The 19,997-nt window shown below is 44.6% G+C and overlaps 1 protein-coding gene across 1 annotated transcript; it reads left to right on the top strand.

Annotated features, from left to right (window-relative positions):
• Positions 1–929: 929 nt before the first annotated feature.
• LOC307160666 (vomeronasal type-2 receptor 1-like) lies at positions 930–11,522 on the top strand. Its single transcript, XM_079874859.1, has 7 exons — positions 930–977; positions 1,076–1,166; positions 1,406–2,194; positions 2,272–2,499; positions 2,935–3,058; positions 3,186–3,245; positions 11,079–11,522. Exons 3-7 carry the CDS (start codon positions 1,724–1,726, stop codon positions 11,237–11,239), a joined length of 1,044 nt encoding a protein of 347 aa, XP_079730985.1. The 5' UTR covers positions 930–977; positions 1,076–1,166; positions 1,406–1,723; the 3' UTR covers positions 11,240–11,522.
• Positions 11,523–19,997: the final 8,475 nt, after the last annotated feature.

Here is a 19,997-nt window from a genome sequence, read left to right as displayed (position 1 = left end):
TTGACTTGACTCTTCCTGCTCTGCACTGCTTTTGCTGATACTTCATGGGCTTGGCTCCCGTATCGCTGCTTACAGCTATAATTACATTTAAAACTGTCTAAAGTAATTTCACAAACTTGCAGCTAAAGCCTAGCCCACTTCCTGTTTTATCCTAAAACAGATATGAATAATTTTGTGAACGTTACAGATACATACAGATACAAATATTGACTATGCTGCACACCCCTAGCACAAAAACTCGAGACATTACCACCAAACTACCAGTATCAGTAGATGTCATTCTGAATAATTGGATTTCAGAATTGATGTAGAAATTTTGTATCGGTGCATCCCTAGACCTATATGTTTCTTCTAATGGACGTTGTCACCTAGAGTTTTTGCTATATGTTTCTTCCATAAGGAAACAACTGCAAAAAGTGAACTAGAGTAATTGATGTATTATGGCAACCCCAAAGGGTATTTTAAGATATGATAAAATGTAGCACTACCCTTGTTCTGCCTCAGAGGTTCCTGCCCTGCATACATATTGGTATGGCAAAGAGGACTGTGTCACTACAGCTACTGCTGCTGGTGGTGTATGGGGTCTGTTTGCCAGCTTCAGCCCAAGTCTGTAGACTGCTTGGTCAGCCTGACCTTGCTTTACTTTCAGCAGAAAGAGACATCAACATTGGGGCAATTTTCTCACTTCACAAAAGTGCTCTTTTACAAAACCATAATTTCACTTTCAAACCAGAGCAAACAACATGTGGCAGGTATGTATAATAATGACTCTATAAGACCTTGACACAAGAATTCTGAAAAAAATTATTGAACATGTCTTTGAGATGATTCATTGCAGACTACAACACAATCGACTGATGCTTTATTTTCACAGCCTGAACTTGCGTGAATATAAATTTCTTCAGACACTACTTTTTGCTATTGAGGAGATTAATAACAGCACACAACTGTTGCCTGGTGTTTCTTTGGGCTATAAGGTATATGACTCATGTGGCTCAATACCTAAGGCTATCTTCTCAGGCATGGCTTTGATGAACGGTTATAAAGAGACTTTGAGTGATACGTCTTGTTCTAGATCACCAGCTGTTCATGCCATTGTTGGAGAGTCAAACTCCTCTCCCACCATAGCCTTGGCATCTGTAGTTGGTCCTTTCAGCTTACCTGTTGTAAGAACTCTTATCTGCTGCTTGCTATCATGTTGAATCAGTGTATGATGCACATTATTGTTATACTAGAACATGCACCATAAATATATGCTTTTTTATGTCATATTTACCCATTGAAAAAAGTACATAGAAAGCAATGTGGTAAATTTTGTTTAGACTGCAGCACATTTTGTGTAGAAAAAAAAAAGTATGTTGGAAAAATAATATACTTTTCTTTGTGTGTGTGTGTGTGTGTGTAGATCAGTCATTTTGCCACATGTGCATGTCTGAGTAACAGAAAAAGGTATCGATCCTTCTTCAGAACAATTCCCAGTGATTATTACCAAAGCAGAGCACTGGCTCAACTTTTCAAGCACTTTGGCTGGACTTGGGTTGGAACGGTCAGGAGTCGCAGTGACTATGGTAATAATGGCATTGCAGCATTTGAGGAGGCTGCAAAAAAAGAAGGTATTTGTATTGAATATACAGAGGCCGTATTTAAAACTGACCCAGAAGAGCAGTTTCTGAAGACACTAGAAGTGGTAAAGAAGGGCACAGCCAGAGTGGTGCTGGCTTTCATGGCATTCGGAGATTTTGTCATCCTCCTTAGAGTAATTGCGCAACACAACATCACTGGCATACAGTGGGTTGGCAGTGAATCCTGGATCACTTCTCGAAATCTTGCAGAAACAAAGGAATTCAGTTTCCTTTCTGGAGCTGTGGGTTTTGCTATAGCAAATGCTCAGATTGTAGGCCTGCGCGAGTTCCTACTGAATGTGCATCCTGATCAAGAACCAAAAAATAAACTTTTAAAAGAATTCTGGGAAACTGTTTTTTTGTGCTCTTTCGGGAACAGCGGCAGTAGTGACTGCAGTGGCTCAGATAGACTGGCAGAGCTGCAAAACGAATATACTGATGTATCAGAGCAACGCATAGAGCATAAAGTTTACACTGCAGTGTATGCTGTCGCACATACACTACATAATATGTTAAAAGACTTTGGATCCTTCACCAACAGCAGCAAAGGAGACCGCCCCACACCACAAAAGGTATGCAGGAGCACAAAAGTAAGGGTAAAAAACAAAATCAAGATTAAATTAATAATGTTTCTGTGGTTTCCACTTAGGTGTTGGAATATATGAAAGATGTGAGCTTCACTGTTAAAACTGGTGAGAAAGTTTTCTTTGATGCAAGTGGTGATCCAGTGGCGAAATATGACCTGGTGAACTGGCAGCCTGCTGAGGATGGAAGTCTGCAGTTTAAGCATGTGGGTGTCTATGACAGCTCACTGCCTTCAGAGAAACATCTTGAAGTCAATCAGGAACATGTGCTATGGGCAGGAAACAGTGGACAGGTACATCAATTACTGAGATCATGTCAAATATCTATTTATTAAAAGCACAGCCATTGGAGAACTTAATATTCAACAATATTATTGATCTGACTCTACTGACGTTTGGATTATTGATCTGAATGAGAACTGAACTGAGCTAGACGATGACATCACTGTTTTCTGCAGAACTGCTTTATAGATTAAATAAACAAATTTAATAATTGATATTTACAACAGAACTGAATCAACACTGAACTGACTTCAGCTGAACAACAGCCGAAATGCATAATTTTCCTATTTGCACTGTAAAACTGCTTTGAAACAATCTGTATTGTATAAAGCACTATATAAATAAAGGTGACTTGACTAACAGTCATTTAAATTAAAATGGCTGAAAATAATTTAACAATTCAAATCATCATTTGGCTCTTATATGAACACTTTTTTTCCTCATAGTTGCCTGTGTCCGTGTGCAGTGAGAGCTGCCCCCCTGGCACTAGAAAGGCTGTGCAAAAAGGACGACCTGTCTGCTGTTATGACTGTATTCCATGTGCAGAGGGAGAAATCAGTAATGGCACAGGTAAAATAGTACATGCTGAATAACTCTCACGAATATGTGGAAAAAGTTAAGTGTAATACTCTTCATTGGTCAAGTGACTTTATGATGCACTTCCCATTTGAATAATTTTCTTGATATTCCTTCACAGACTCTAGTGACTGCTTTCCTTGTGATTTGGAGTACTGGTCAAATGGAAGCAAAGACAGATGTGTGTTAAAAGTGGTTGAATTCCTTTCCTATACAGAAATCATGGGGATGGTGCTTTGCATTTTCTCTTTTATCGGGGTGTTATTAACAGCAATTGTATCTTCTCTGTTTTATCTTCATAAAGAAACACCTATTGTCAGAGCCAACAATTCAGAGCTGAGCTTCCTGCTGCTCTTTTCATTGACTCTGTGCTTTCTCTGTTCACTTACTTTCATTGGACGGCCCACTGAGTGGTCCTGTATGTTGCGTCACACAGCATTTGGCGTCACTTTTGTCCTCTGTATATCTTGTGTTCTGGGGAAAACAATAGTGGTGTTAATGGCTTTCAGGGCTACACTTCCAGGAAGTAATGTCATGAGATGGTTTGGGCCACTTCAACAGAGACTCAGTGTTGTTTTCTTAACATTAATACAGGTGATTATCTGTGTGCTTTGGTTAACAATATCCCCTCCTTTCCCATATATGAATTTGAGCTATTACAGAGAAAAGATAATTTTAGAATGTAACTTAGGTTCATCTGTTGGTTTCTGGTCTGTTCTGGGTTATACTGGCCTTCTATCAATCTCATGTTTTGTTTTAGCTTTTCTTGCCCGGAAACTCCCTGATAACTTCAATGAAGCCAAGTTCATCACATTCAGTATGCTCATATTTTGTGCTGTCTGGCTCACATTTATCCCAGCTTATGTTAGTTCTCCTGGGAAATTTACTGTAGCTGTTCAGATATTTGCAATTTTAGCTTCAAGTTTTGGTTTACTATTATGCATATTTGCCCAAAAATGTTACATAATTTTGCTGAAACCTGCAAAAAACTCAAAGAAAAAAATAATGGGGAAATCTTAATCTAAAGACCTTTAAATCGTGTTATTGAACAAAATAGATGATGGAATAAATACATTACTGCTAGAAAACGTACTCGGTTACTAACGTAACCTCGGTTCTCTCTAGAAGAGGGAACGAGTACTGCGTAAGATATCTTACGCTAGGGGAAAATCCTTTTTCCGCGAGATATTGAAGCCAAAAATGATCCTTAATTTTTCAATAATGCAAAACGCGTTGCGGCAGCATACAGACATAGGCAACTGCAGCAGCCTATCGAGCGAGGCCTGGCGTGACGCCAGACCCAATGAGGGTGCTTCGCGCCCGCTGCGTCACATCCCGCTGAAACGGGCGTGGTCTAGGCCTATAAATACAGCTCGCAGGCAGCTAATATCTGGTTTTTCTAGTACTGGTCAAATGAAAGCAAAGACAGATGTGTGTTAAAAGTGGTTGAATTCCTTTCCTATACAGAAATCATGGGGATGGTGCTTTGCATTTTCTCTTTTATCGGGGTGTTATTAACAGCAATTGTATCTTCTCTGTTTTATCTTCATAAAGAAACACCTATTGTCAGAGCCAACAACTCAGAGCTGAGCTTCCTGCTGCTCTTTTCATTGACTCTGTGCTTTCTCTGTTCACTTACTTTCATTGGACGGCCCACTGAGTGGTCCTGTATGTTGCGTCACACAGCATTTGGCGTCACTTTTGTCCTCTGACCCAATGAGGGTGCTTCGCGCCCGCTGCGTCACATCCCGCCGAAACGGGCGTGGTCTAGGCCTATAAATACAGCTCGCAGGCAGCTAATATCTGGTTTTTCATCATCGAAGCAACCAGAGCGTGTGCATGCACGGCAAGATACGCAGTACTCGTTCCCTCTTCTAGAGAGAACCGAAGTTACGTTAGTAACCGAGTACGTTCTCTTACGAGAGGTCTCTCGTACTGCGTAAGATATCTTACGCTAGGGGACCCAATGCAAGACGCCGTGCATGCAAGGATCTGACACCATAGACCCAAGGGCGAAAGCCCGGGGTTCATATAGTGCACAATCACCCAGGGAACTCACAGGGAGTCCGGGAAGAGGGAGGGGCGGAACCGCACTCTTCCACACATAGCAGCATCGCTTAGTACATATTACATCATACAGACAGGGCGGGGTACGGCCTGAACTGATGGGGAAATGTGGGTCTTACACAATTTGCCCAAACACATCTTGTGCTATTATTTTACACTGTCGATCATTGAGCTGCGCTCAGCAGACACAGCATTCTGAGCTGATAGCATCAGGACAGACAATACTGGTTAACTAGACCGACAGCAGCCTGGCCTGCAGGGCGGGAACCTCTAGGTTGTAAAACCTTATAAATGTAGACGGGGAGGCCCAGCCCGCCGCCGTACAAATATCTTGCAAGGCAATCCCACTCGACCAGGCCCACGAAGAGGCCATGCCTCTCGTGGAGTGTGCTCTGACACCCAACGGGCACTGCATGCCCTTAGAAGCGTATGCTAGCGCAATAGCATCAACTATCCATCTGGATAGGCTCTGTTTCGACGCGGCTAGTCCTTTAGAGCACCCACTGAACGAAACAAAGAGCTGCTCTGTCTGCCTGAAAGCAGACGAGCGAGACACATAAGCTCGCAACGCCCTGACTGGGCAAAGGAGGCTCGCGTCTCTTTCCTCATCCGTGACCGGTAGGGCTGAAAGGGAAATGACCTGCGCCCTAAACGGTGTGTTGAGGGATTTTGGAACATAACCGTGCTTAGGTTTGAGTATAACCCTAGAGTCATTCGGCCCAAATTCCATGCACGTCGCGCTCACTGAGAGCGCGTGTAAGTCCCCTATGCGCTTCACTGAAGCGAGAGCCAGCAGAAACACGGTCTTGAAAGACAGATGTTTCAGATCAATCGTCTGCAAAGGCTCGAATGGGCCACCTTTCATGGCTTCCAGTACCGTAGAAAGGTCCCATACAGGGACTGAGGGAGGTCTGGGAGGATTCAGTCTCTTAGCCCCTCTATGGAAGCGGATGACTAAATCGTTCCTTCCTATCGACTGACCAAGCGTTGTTCTTGAGAACGCTGCTATAGCCGGCACATAAACTTTGAGCGTGGAAGGGGTTCTACCCTTATCCAACAGCTCTTGTAGGAAGGAAAGCACCTCCGTCACTCCACAGTCTGTGGGTGACACGCCACGGGCTGTGCCCCAGCCCGAAAACACTGACCATTTCGAGGAGTAGAGACGTCTCGTAGATGGAGCTCTAGCCTGCGTGATCGTGTTTATCACTCCCTTAGGGAGCTCAGCATGTGCCCGTTGATGGCCCAGACATGAAGGGACCACAATTCCGGGTGAGGATGCCAGATCGAGCCGTAAGCCTGAGAGAGGAGGTCTCTCCTCACTGGCACTGGCCACGGGGCAGTGCTCGCTAGCTGCATCACAGCCGGGAACCAGGGCTGGTTCTTCCAGAGCGGTGCTACGAGCAGCACTGAGCATCCTTCTTCCCTGATCCGCTCTATCACCTGAGGCAGGAGAGAGACGGGGGGAAAAGCATAGAGCGGGCGGCTGGGCCATACATGAGCCAGCACGTCCCTGCTCTTGGAGAAAAACTCCGGGCAGTGAGCGTTTTCTTGAGACGCGAACAGGTCTACTTCCGCTCTGCCAAATTTCCTCCACAGCAGTTGGACTGTCTGTGGGTGTAGAGACCATTCGTCTGCCGGAACATTGTTCCTGGACAGTCTGTCTGGTCCTATGTTTAGGAGTCCTGGCACGTGCGCTGCTCTCAGCGAGCGCAGGTTGCACTGAGCCCACACCAGGAGGCGTTCTGCTAGCCTGTGCAGGTTCTTGGACCTGAGGCCGCCCTGGCGATTTATGTAGGACACCACAGACATGTTGTCCGAGCGGACCAGGACGTGGCGTCCTTTTATTTGGGGACAAAAACGCGTCAGCGCGTTGTCTACTGCCAGCATTTCGAGGCAGTTTATGTGCAGGAGCCTCTCCCGTTCTGACCACTGGCCGAAGAACGGTCTGCCCTCGAGCAGCGCTCCCCATCCCGAGGTGGATGAGTCTGTAGACACCACCTTCACCCTCGAGGAAGTCCCCAGGCTTACACCTGATCGGTACCAGTCGTCCGCTTTCCAAGGTTTCAGAGCTGCCACGCACTTCTGATTGACCTTGAGACGAAGCAAACCGGATGTCCACGCTTGGCGTGGGACACGCGCTTTCAGCCAGAACTGCGGTGGGCGCATGCGGAGCAGGCCCAGCTGGAGCACTGAGGATGCTGAGGCCATGAGACCCAGCATCTTCTGAAATTTCTTGAGCGGGACAGATGCGCCGCAGCGGAAAGAGTTCGCTGCGCGCTGAATGTCCACCGAGCACTGTGGTGATAGTCGCGCTATCATAGACAGCGAGTTCAGCTCTGTGCCCAGGAAAGATATCGTTTGACTGGGGGACAGAGAGCTCTTCGCCCAATTGACTCTGAGACCCAAATTCTCGAGGTGATCGAGTAAAATGGTCGTGTGCTCTATGAGCACTGAGCGAGATTGCGCTAGAATCAGCCAATCGTCCAAATAGTTCAGTACTCGCAAGCCCTTCATTCTGAGGGGTGCGAGCGCCGCGTCCATGCACTTCGTAAATGTACGGGGTGCCAGGGACAAACCGAACGGCAGGACTGTGTACTGATATGCCTGGCCCTCAAAGGCGAATCTCAAAAATCGCCTGTGACGTGACGCTATTTGTATTTGAAAATACGCGTCCTTCAGATCTATTGATACGAACCAGTCTCCTCGCCGAATCTGCGCAAGGATTTTTCTGGTCGTGAGCATCCTGAACTGTCGCTTCACAAGCACTTTGTTCAGTTGCCTTAGATCTAGTATGGGTCTGAGACCCCCATCTTTTTTCGGTACCAGGAAGTATCTGCTGTATAGCCCTCCTTCGCTCTGAACTTGAGAGAGAGGCTCTATGGCCCCTTTGCTCAATAGTTTCGCCACTTCGGCTCGAAGTAAATGTGCTACTTCTGTTTTTACCGTGGTCTCGACGCGCGCCATATAGCGGCGAGGGCGCCGGCGAAACTGCAGCGAATAGCCTCTTTTTATAATGTCTAGCACCCACTTCGAAACCCCGGGCAGCTTTGCCCATGCATCTGCATGAATAGCTAGGGGTTGAATACGAAGCGCGCTCCATTCGGTCAGCGATGGAGAGGCTTCGGTGTGTTGTAACACAAGCGTCGCGCTTGTGACATTTGAGGCAAGGGGCGCGCTGATAACAGCGGGCAGATTGCCCGCACTCGACTCATCTGCGGCGGTCAACCGAGAGGGGGAGGACTGGGCGAGTCCCGTAGGAACTGTCATGTCTGTGTGTGGTTGTGGCCGCGGGATAGCGGGCACATTTATCACACCGAAAGCATTTTTTGCTTGAGTGAAGCGAATGCCTGTTGATTTCGTTTTTACAGAAACCGTGAGACATGCATAACGTAGTGTGTGTGGGCACTGGGTAGTGGGCACATTTACCACGTTTGATGCGCAATCGATCTGAGTCGATTTTATGTGCGCGAGCCTTGTGTGACAGGCTGTGCTTGTGTGTAGTGATGGGCACTGGGCAGTGGGCATTCTTTCTACACATAAAACACCATCGGCCGTGGCCGGGACACCAGAAAATACACTCTCTTGGGGATTTATCTGTGTAGCCGTAAAAACAGCTTTTGTGTGCAGGCAAGCGGGCAACAGAACCGGCTTGTTGGCGGCAGAAAACACTGGACCAGTCGCATTTGCTGGAACTGGACGAGCGAATAGCTTTGGTGGAAGTCCGGCCGCAGCGGGACTCGAACACCGTCGTTTTCCTAGGCGTGCTAGGACGACTTCGGGGCCTCGGGCTTCACCACAATCCTAGGCCGCGGGCCGCGCATGGTGGGGCGGCGGCCGGATGAGCGGGAGCGCGGTCTCGCGCCTCGGGCCTGGCGGCGCTGCGAAGTGGCGGCAGTGGGCGGTGGCTGGGGCTGTGAGCTCTGTGCAGACGGTTTCGCACGGCCTGCTGCAGAGCTGGAGCGCTTCGGGAAGAAGTGCTTCATAGCCTGTGACGCTTTCTGTACCTCGGCGAATCTCTCCGCAAAGTCCTTCATGGAGGATCCGAAGAGGCCGGCGGGAGAAAGCGGGGCGTCGAGGAACGCGGTGCGCTCGGACTCGGCCATCTCCGAGAGCGTCAGCCAAAGGTGCCTCTCAGTCACGGTGAGAGAGGCCATAGTTCGCCCAATGGCCTGTGCTGCGGACTTAGTGGCACGGAGAGCGAGGTCCGTGGCGCTCCTCAAGTCCGGCACGCAGATCGCTTCAGGTCCCTTCTCATCCAGCTTTCGGAGGAGATCGGCCTGGAAGATCTGAAGTGTGGCCATGGTGTGCAGCGCTGACGCAGCTTGCCCGGCGGCGGAGAAAGCGCGGCGGAGCAGGCTTGACGTCGTGCGGCAAGCTTTGGAGGGTAGGGCCAGCTTAGCGCGCCGTCCAGCGGAGGGCGGGCATAAGTGGGCCGCTATCGCCTCTTCGACCGGCGGCAGCGAATGGTATCCCCTGTTTTTGGCATCGTCGACTGCAGAGAATGCATGAGACAGAGAATGAGAAACAGATGGACACACTCTAGCTGAATAGGGGGCGTTCCAGGATTTAGCGACTTCTTTGTGTAACTCAGGAAGAAAGGGCGCTGGTTTGGACGCAGGCGAAGCGCGCTCCCCAGGCAGGAAAAAGCCATCCAGCCGGTTGTGAGCGGGCTGCTCCAGCGAAGACCACTCGAGGCCGAGGCTCACCGCGGCCTGTGCGAGCACTCGCATGAGCTCCATCTCGATGGACGCTCTCTTGCCTGACGAAGTGCGGGCAGGGGGCGCGAGATCCTCAGAGCTCGCCCAATCCTCACTGCCTGACGCCAGGATAGAGCAGGAATCCTCTTCTCCCAGCAGGGCTTCCTCGTCAGCGATGTCGACGGAAGCGGCGGCAGACAGCGGCCGCTGTCCGCCAGGAAGAGAGGCTGACGAAGCCGGTGAAGCAGGCGGGCGAACCGGCGAGCTTTGGCGGCTGGGGGAAGGTTCCGGGACCCGCTGGGCACGGCGCTTTTTACGGCACGACACCGCGGCGGGCGGGGGAGCAGTCTCGGCGAAGAAGGCCAGGCGAGTCCTCAGAGTCGCCATGGGCAGTAGCTCGCAGTGAGGGCAGCCGCCGTCAGCGAGCGCGAGAGCTGCATGTTCCTCACCCAGGCAGGAAACGCAGATCACATGGCGGTCCCCGTCGCTGAGTGTGGCTCTGCACGAGCCGCAGGAAGGCATCTTTAAAAAGACGCTGCTCTTTTAGTATGTGTGTCGCGGTAGCAACACACACACACACAATACAGAGAACGAAAAGGATAAAGGCGCCGGAAAGCGCAGCAGGAAGGCAAGGAAGGCGGCGTGGCCAGCGACTTCAGTGACTCGTCCCGCTGAAGGTGCTCTCTCTCAACGGCGCGGCTTCTCTCCAGCTCCAGCGATGCGTGTGCTTCGCTTGAAGGATGAAAAATCAGATATTAGCTGCCTGCGAGCTGTATTTATAGGCCTAGACCATGCCCATTTCGGCGGGATGTGACGCAGCGGGCGCGAAGCACCCTCATTGGGTCTGGCGTCACGCCAGGCCTCGCTCGATAGGCTGCTGCAGTTGCCGCAGAACAGCCAATAGGCGCGCGAGCTGCCTCGCCTATGTCTGTATGCTGCCGCAACGCGTTTTGCATTATTGAAAAATTAAGGACAATTTTTGGCTTCAATATCTCGCGGAAAAAGGATTTTCCCCTAGCGTAAGATATCTTACGCAGTACGAGAGACCTCTCGTAAGAGAACTCAGCACAAGAAAACCAAGAGATAAGTAACTGATAAAAAGACAAGTATTTTGTGTGTCAGGAAATAGTAAAAAGAATGCCTTCAAGCAAAAACATACTTTATAATGACTAAACAGGTAGATTCCCATGTCTTATAGTAATCAGCAATACTTTCAGGGATGTCTGACCATTTAGTTCTGCTCTCCACAGGCTGTGGCAGGCTCTGCAGTGTAGGCCGGGTCAGCACTAGGCACAGTGGACTCTTTGTGACCATCTTCATGGCAGCCATGTTCTGGACCTGCATTGTATACTTCCTATTAAAAAATGACATTGACTTTTTGCAATTAACAAGAAATGGACATTTCATTTAATGGCCTTTTTTTTTTTTTAAATAAACATCAACAAATATTTCCTCCAGTAGGCCATATTGCATTATATTTGGTTTTATAAATTAAATGTACACCATTTTGTGCATGAGGTATATTAAACTTCATACATATGTCATATTAAATGCAAACTGTAGACTGAAGTCAAATTTATTTTATTGGCAGTTTGTTAATCAATCCATTCCATTTCATGCTCCAGTACTGTTTCCTTTTGAGGGAACTCGTACTGCGTCGGAACGACACTTTGGGGAACGTCCCTCAGCATAGCACCTCTGAAGCATGAATGAAACTAAGCCAATCGTGATTGGTGTTGCGTCATGACGTAACGTGTGACGGCATACATGGAAGCTACAATGGGATGCCGGCACACAACAGTGTTGGCTTTCTGTTCTTCAGCAAGTTGTCTCTGTTGTTGTCTGTCATATGTGGTGTTGTCTGTCACAAGCGATCTTACTATATCAAGTATACATATATATATATATATATATATATATATATATATATATATATATATAGTGGTGTAGTCTACGTGATACGCAGTTATACGGGATTTCCGCATACCCACTTAAAAAAAGCACGAGGATACGTAACTAATTCGTTTTGTCAGAACTTTCACACTTTCATTCATAAATTCACCCTGTCTGTGTTTGCGAAGCGACATGGATCGAATCACGGAATCCAGTCTCAAATGGAACTTGCTGTATAAAGCAGAACGTCACGGAATTTGGCCATTTTTGAATGAATAAATCAAAAGTAGCGCTGTACAATGAATCAAATCTCGATATGGACTAGTGTCTGTGAATATTAAAGTTCAAAGAGACTGCAATTGTTCTATGCATCTCTGGGAATGAGCACTCAATGTGTGCTCCACTACACACACATTGAAGCATGCATGACGCTCGTGGTGTTTTCAACGTTTCACTGTATTGAGACATGATGTAGGCTACACATGTGAACTTCATCGCAGAGCTGCTATGAGAGTCACTTCACGAGAATTTCACCATTTCATTTGATAAAACTATTGTCATTCATTCGTATCAAATACAGACAGAAAATGTAATGTCTTTACGACAACCTATCAAAATAAAAGTTCGGTATAACTTGAAGAAATTATAACAGAAATATATTACTATTGCACAGTAAAGTACATTTCAAGTAGGCCTAATAATAATAATAATAGTTTATTAAAACACACAGAAACTCAAATGTCTACAAAAGTTCAGTCTAACTCAAAGAAATTATGAAAGAAATTGCACAGTAAAATGTACCTTAAAATAATAATAATAATAATAATAATGAAATCTATTAAAATTATATTTTAAAGGAATATCACACAAGTTTTCATACATGTTTTAATTTAAACAGTAAACTTGCCAAAACAATAACACAATTTTTTTCAAAAACACCATTTCTAAAAGCAAATTTGTATTTGTGCCTATAATAATATCACAGTATACTCACTACAAAAAACTAGACTACACCACCTGAATGTGCTGCACTCCCAAGCAGTGTTCACATAACTGATGTGTGTCCTCATCCGTAATGAATCTAGGACAGGGGTACACACATGGCTTAAACTGCTGACTCGCCATGTTTATGTATATATATATATATATATATATATATATATATATATATATATACATATACAGACATCCCAACCTACAAAAAGCACAATATATAATTTATATAAGCTATAGGCCCATGCAATTACTTGTTAATTATGTTAAAATATGTAGATTACTTTTACTTATATAAGCTGCTTGTACTATTTATGTAAACTGCTTTTATTTATATTCCATTGGGACTTTAAACCGGTCTAAGGAGTTTGTTGTTTTCATGTAGCCTTGGCAACTAGCCGGCCTGAATAATATGCACATGAAATTAAACTTGTTGAACTCACCTCAACATGTCTTTTACAATCATTTAACCCGCCATGGGCAATGCTGAAGTCACTGTTACAAACTATACAGTGTGCAAGACTGTCATTATTTTTTACTCTTATAAGACAGGTGTACACTTTTGTGTAGTCTGGCGTAAAATGTATCTTATACTTTCGTTTTTTGGGGCACTCTCCCTCTGCCATGGCGCTCCTGTTTCTAGATACGCTGAACTGATTAATTCGGTTCGGGAGAAGAGATAAAAGGCCGCCCACACTGACAATTGATTGGTTGATTTACCGAAACAGGCCAATCAGGATGCTCTCTATCTTAGGCCTATTTCTCTCAAATATTGCTCACAAATCTGTCTAAATCTGTGTTAGTGAGCACTTCTCCTTTGCTGAGATAATCCATCCACCTCACAGGTGTGGCATATCAAGATGCTGATTAGACAGCATGATTATTGCACAGGTGTGCCTTAGGCTGGCCACAATAAAAGGCCACTATAAAATGTGCAGTTTTATCAGACAGCACATTGCCACAGATGTCGCAAATTTTGAGGGAGCGTGCAATTGACATGCTGACTGCAGGAATGTCCACCAGAACTGTTGCCCATGTTCATTTCTCTACCATAAGCCGTCTCCAAAGACGTTTCAGAGAATTTGGCATCCAACTTGAGGAATTTGATGCCGGTTGAATTACATCCAGCCGGCCTCACAACCACAGACCACGTGTAACCACACCAGCCCAGGTCCTCCACATCCAGCATCTTCACCTCCAAGATCATCTGAGACCAGCCACCCGGACAGCTGCTGCAACGATCGGTTTGCATAACCAAAGAATTTATTCACAAACTGTCAGAAACCGTCATCTACAAGCTCGTCGTCCTCATCAGGGGCTCTACCTGACTGCAGTTCGATGGCGTCTGGCACTTTGGAGAGAAGTGCCCACTAACACAGATTTAGACAGATTTGTGTACAATATTTGAGAGAAATAGGCCTTTTGTGTACATAGAAAAAGTCTTAGATAGGCCAGTAGCTGAATAGGCCAGTAGCTAACACTGATGCTAACTGGCGCTCAAGGTCGAGCAGACAGCGGCACTCAGCTCAGAGCGCAGCCGAGCCCAGGACTCTGATAGTGGGGGACTCCATAATCAGAAACATTAGCAGCAGGGATACAACTACGTGCTGCCTTCCACAAGCAACAACTTCTGATATAAACAGGGAACTTCAGAACATTCTGATGAAACATAAGACTGCAAATCGACTCATCATTCATGTGGGGAAGAATGATATTCATAAAGAGCAGTCAGAACTCCTTAAGAAGGATTTCCATGAACTTTTTGAAACACTTAAAAGACTGAAAGTTCAAACATTCATCAGTGGACCTCTCCCAGCAAGAGGAACAAACAGGTTTTCACGGTTACTTGGGCTTAATACATGGCTGCAAAAAACCTGCAATATAAAAGCAGTGAACTTCATTGACAATTTCAATCTTTTCTGGAGTCAGAGACAACTGTTTCATCGGGATGGCCATCACCCAAACAAACTTGGTTCAAGAGTGTTAAAGGACAATATCTACTTCTCCCTAAATCATCCTTCTGCAGTTTGTGCCAATCCACTCAATCTGAATGGCACACACACACCTGGACACAGTATGAATGACCACAGGACTTCACTTCAGCAGCAAAATGGACATGATAACACCACTCCGCCACAACAACCTCTGCTCACGGACACAATCTCAGCTGAGCCCTGCCCACAGAGCTCACCACAGACAGACATATCAGAACTGCTTGAAGATTCAGCACCCAAGGACGACTTCCTGGAAAACAGCCAGGAAAACCAGGACAACATATTACAGCCTCTGATAACACCAGAGCAACAGCCCCTCTCACCAGACACTTTTTCCCTCTCTCCAGCATCGCCACTTCTGTGCTTCTCACAGAAAATGGAAGAACTGGTGTATGCTGGAACCAGACTATCCCACTCTTTTGCTGCAAGCCCCCAGATACCAACCAAAAAAAGACAGGCACCATTACCACCAGAGCCTGCGGGCCCAGCTCACCCTCCCCCTCCTGTGAGAGCTCTTCGGCCTCTGCCACAACGCCAGGGCCCACACCCTCCTCCATCTGCTCGAGGTGAACCAAAAACAACTGATACCAGCTCTCAGTGATATGTGCCGGGTCCCCGTTTTGATAACAGTAACTTTCTCAAATGTTTACAGAACAAGCGGGAACCCAGTGTGCCTGTATCTTTCTCTATTGCTGTTCTATTACAAGATAGAAAGTCTAAGGCCTCCAATAGCCGTACAGCAAACCTAACTAATCTGGTGCCTATTACACGTCAAACTAATATTGCTGTGGGGAAAAGTAAGTCTGTTAAGTTAGCACTCTTTAACATCCGCTCACTTAAAAATAAATCACTTCTAGTCAACGACTTAATAACCACAAACAACCTGGATTTTATGCTTCTAAATGAAACCTGGCTAGAAGACAGCTGCAGTGCAACAGTCCTCAATGAAACAGCCCCTCCTAACTTTACTTTTATGAGTGTCTGCAGAGCTGTTAAGAGAGGTGGGGGTCTAGCTGCTCTTTTTAAAGATATCTATCAATGTAAGCAAATATCATTTGGGAATTACTTGTCTTTCGAATATCTGAGTATTGTGTTAAAAGGTGCTCCACGCATTTTACTTATCATTATTTACAGGCCTCCAAAATACTCTCCAGCCTTTGCTGAGGACTTTACAGAACTGTTATCAACAATTACCTCAGAGTTTGACTGTTTTGCCATTGCTGGAGATTTTAACATCCACATAGATAGTGCAGAAAACAATATGGCAAAAGAAATCAAAAGTGTTTTAAAAACTTTTGATCTGACTCAGCATGTACATGGACCCACACACAATCGTGGACACACTAGATTTACTTATCAGTAAGGGTCTAAACATTTCATCGATTGTTATTAAGGATGTAGCATTGTCTGATCATTTCTGTATTTTCTTTGATATATTGATCTCTCCTGCCACTGAAGCTAGATCTGTGTCTGTCAAGAAGAGATGCTTAAATGAGAACACTAGTGTACTATTTATGAAGGCTATATCCTTAACACTAAGCATATCTGCAGACTCTGTTGATTTTCTCCTTGATTCTTTTAACTCAAAAGTTAAAAGTGTAATTAATGATATTGCTCCTGTGAAAGTCAGGAAGAAGAGTGGCAGACAAAAAGCACCTTGGAGAAACTCAACAGCAGTGCAAATTATGAAAAGACAATGCAGAAAAGCAGAGCGCATGTGGCGGAAGACAAAACTTGTAGTCCATTATAACATCTACAAAGACAGCCTTCATGCTTTCAATATGGAACTAGGCAAAGCTAGACAGATTTTCTTCTCAAATATTATAAACAGTAATTTAAACAACACACGCTCTCTTTTTGCTACTGTAGAGAGACTGACAAACCCCCCAAGCCAGATTCCCAGTGAAATGCTCTCAGAGAACAAGTGCAATGAGTTTGCTTCTTTCTTCTCTGAGAAAATCAATAATATCAGAAAGGTGATCAGCACATCCTTGAGTTGTGCTGGGGTCAGACAGATCAGACCACCTGAGAAAGTAGTTACTATGTCTGATTTCAAAGAAATTGATGGCAAAATTTTGGAAGAAACCGTACAGCACCTTAAAACATCAACCTGCGCTCTTGACACACTTCCCACATCATTTTTCAAAAATGTGTTAAACAGTTTAGAAGCAGATCTTCTAGAAGTGGTAAATGCTTCACTTCTCTCTGGGAGTTTTCCAAACTCCCTGAAAACTGCAGTTGTCAAGCCCCTCCTGAAAAAGAACAATCTGGATAAGACCATATTAAGCAACTATAGGCCGATCTCAAATCTTCCTTTCATAGGCAAGATCATTGAAAAAGTTGTCTTCAATCAGCTGAACAAATTCTTATGCTCGAATGGATACTTTGACAATTTTCAATCTGGTTTCCGACCGCACCACAGCACAGAGACAGCGCTCATAAAGATAATAAACGATATTCGCTTAAATACTGATTCAGGCAAATTATCGGTGCTGGTACTACTCGACCTCAGTTCTGCATTTGACACTGTCGATCATAACATACTTCTTGACAGGCTGGAAAACTGGGTGGGGCTTTCTGGGATAGTCCTAAAATGGTTCAGGTCATACTTAGATGGGAGAGGTTATTATGTGAGTATAGGAGATCATAAGTCTGAGTGGACATCAATGACATGCGGAGTCCCTCAAGGCTCAATTCTTGCGCCACTCCTGTTCAACCTGTATATGCTCCCAATGAGCCAAATAATGAGAGAGAACCAAATCTCTTACCACAGCTATGCAGACGACACACAGCTCTACTTAGCCCTATCGCCTAACGATTACAACCCCATTGACTCCCTGTGCCAATGCATTGATGAAGTCAACAGTTGGATGTGTCAAAACTTTCTTCAGTTAAACAAAGACAAAACTGAAGTCATTGTATTTGGAAACAAAGATGAAGTTCTCAAGGTGAATGCATACCTTCACTCTAGGGGTCAAACAACTAAAAATCAAGTCAGGAATCTTGGTGTGACACTAGAGTCAGACCTTAGTTTCAGTAGTCGTGTCAAAGCAATAACTAAATCAGCATACTATCATCTGAAAAATATTGCAAGAATTAGATGCTTTGTTTCCAGACAAGACTTAGAGAAACTTGTGCATGCTTTCATCACCAGCAGGGTGGATTACTGTAATGGACTCCTCACTGGCCTTCCCAAAAAGACCATAAGACAGTTGCAGCTCATACAGAACGCTGCCGCCAGGATTCTGAGCAGAACCAGAACATATGAACATATCACACCAGTCCTCAGGTCTTTACACTGGCTCCCAGTTAAATTTAGGATTGATTTTAAAGTATTATTACTGGTATATAAATCATTCAATGGCCTAGGACCTCAATACATTGCAGATATGCTCACTGAATATAAACCCAACAGATCACTCAGATCACTAGGATCATATCAGCTAGAAATAACAAGGGTTCACTCTAAGCATGGCGAGTCCGCTTTTAGCTATTATGCCAGCCGCAACTGGAACCAGCTTCCAGAGGAGATCAGTTGTGCTCCTACAGTAGTCACATTCAAATCCAGACTCAAAACACATCTGTTTAACTATGCATTTACTGAATGAGCACTGTGCCAATGTTCGTCCGACTGTTTGTACTGTATTTTATTTTTTATTTTTCTAAACTGTTTTAATTATTCTTATTTCTTTTTATTATTTTAATTTCTTCTATGTAAAGCACTTTGAATTGCCATTGTGTATGAAATGTGCTATATAAATAAACTTGCCTTGCCTTGCCTTGCCTTAGATCTTTGAGTTCAGCTCATGAAAAATGCTCATAGCTCATTTTCCTTATCAGTGCAAAAGAGACTCAAAATACTCTTTTGATTTTGATCTTACATACTTGTGTTATACATCAATCGATCCTGTTAAGTTTGTATTTTTTTGTGTATACTCACAATAAAAACAAACTGTTGTGCTTTTCGCCAAATAAAGAAAAATAAACATGATGCGAGTTCTGCCTTCTCTCTGTCAGTTAAGTCCATTCTGAAACGCGTCCGAAAATTAACTATAACTCAGCGAATACTCAGTCAAACAGGCACACAGGCACACAGGCAGAGCTGGACTGGGACAAAAAATCAGCCCGGGCATTTTGGCCCAGACCGGCCCACTATATGATCATAAACACCACCCATCTTTGCACGCCCTTAATTATATGCATACCAACTCCTATTCATTAAAACCACTAATGCCATGTAATGAGTGAGTATAGGAACGAGTGAGAGTTAACAGATGAAATAAGTAAAAATTTGACATTTATTAATACATTTGAACTATACTACACAGTGAAAATTTTGTGCATTTTAATGTTAAATTCATCAATCTGGTGCACTTTGAGAGTTCAAAATTAAAAGCTCCAACCCATATTCAGTGTGCAAATTAAACAAAGAAAAATTCAAACCTTTTAGTTACAGTGTCTATTTACATTACGCCTACTACATAATAAGAGTTATAATATTAATCCAATGACAGTAATAGCCATATTTTGTAAAACAAATGCACTAAAAAATAAAGGAAACTTTCATAATTAGTGTTGTACCAATTTCTATACTTGAAAGAGATAAGCACATGATCTTTTATTTTGACGCAAACTGCATCAAGCTTTTATTTTGGCGGAAAACATGGTTTACAATCGCCTCTCATTAAATCTCTAGTGAATTGCGGTAATCGTCAACTATGCAGATGTGGAAATAATCTGTAACTGGGTTATGGGTTCCTACACTCATGACATGGCCTAAGTGTTTTGAAAGTAGTTCTGCTTACCACAGACTCTACAGTTTCTCATCTCTCTCCTGATCCTCCTCACTATCCTCATCATCACAGGAGCTGATGAAGGTCAGAAAACATATATTTTGACACAGTTTACAGTGTCTGCTTTAAGGGCCTGGTTCTATTTTTTCACGCTATTTCTCTGCACATTCCTTGCGTTTCTTCTCCATCTCGCTGACTATTTTGACAGATACACACTGACATTGCTGCACGCTCGCTCACTCGTTTAAAGTTGTGATTGGGCCAGCCCAGTGTCAATCAAGAAAAGAGCCAATGGGCCGCTGATCTACGTGTTTCATGGGCTGGTCTGTCAGAAAAAAAAAAAACTAACACTGACTTTTTTTGACCAATGCATTACACCGGCACAAACCCAGCACCGCCAATTAAGCAAAGCAAAACAAAACAAAACGAATGGGCCGCCGATGTACAAATTTTATTTAAAAAAATAAATAAAATAATAATAATAAAATGTATGTAT

Source organism: Squalius cephalus, assembly GCF_949319135.1.
Source record: "Squalius cephalus genome assembly, chromosome: 6".
NCBI lineage: Eukaryota > Metazoa > Chordata > Actinopteri > Cypriniformes > Leuciscidae > Squalius > Squalius cephalus.
The sequence above is the reverse complement of the archived record's forward strand: the minus strand, read 5'-3'. Positions and strand labels throughout refer to the sequence as shown.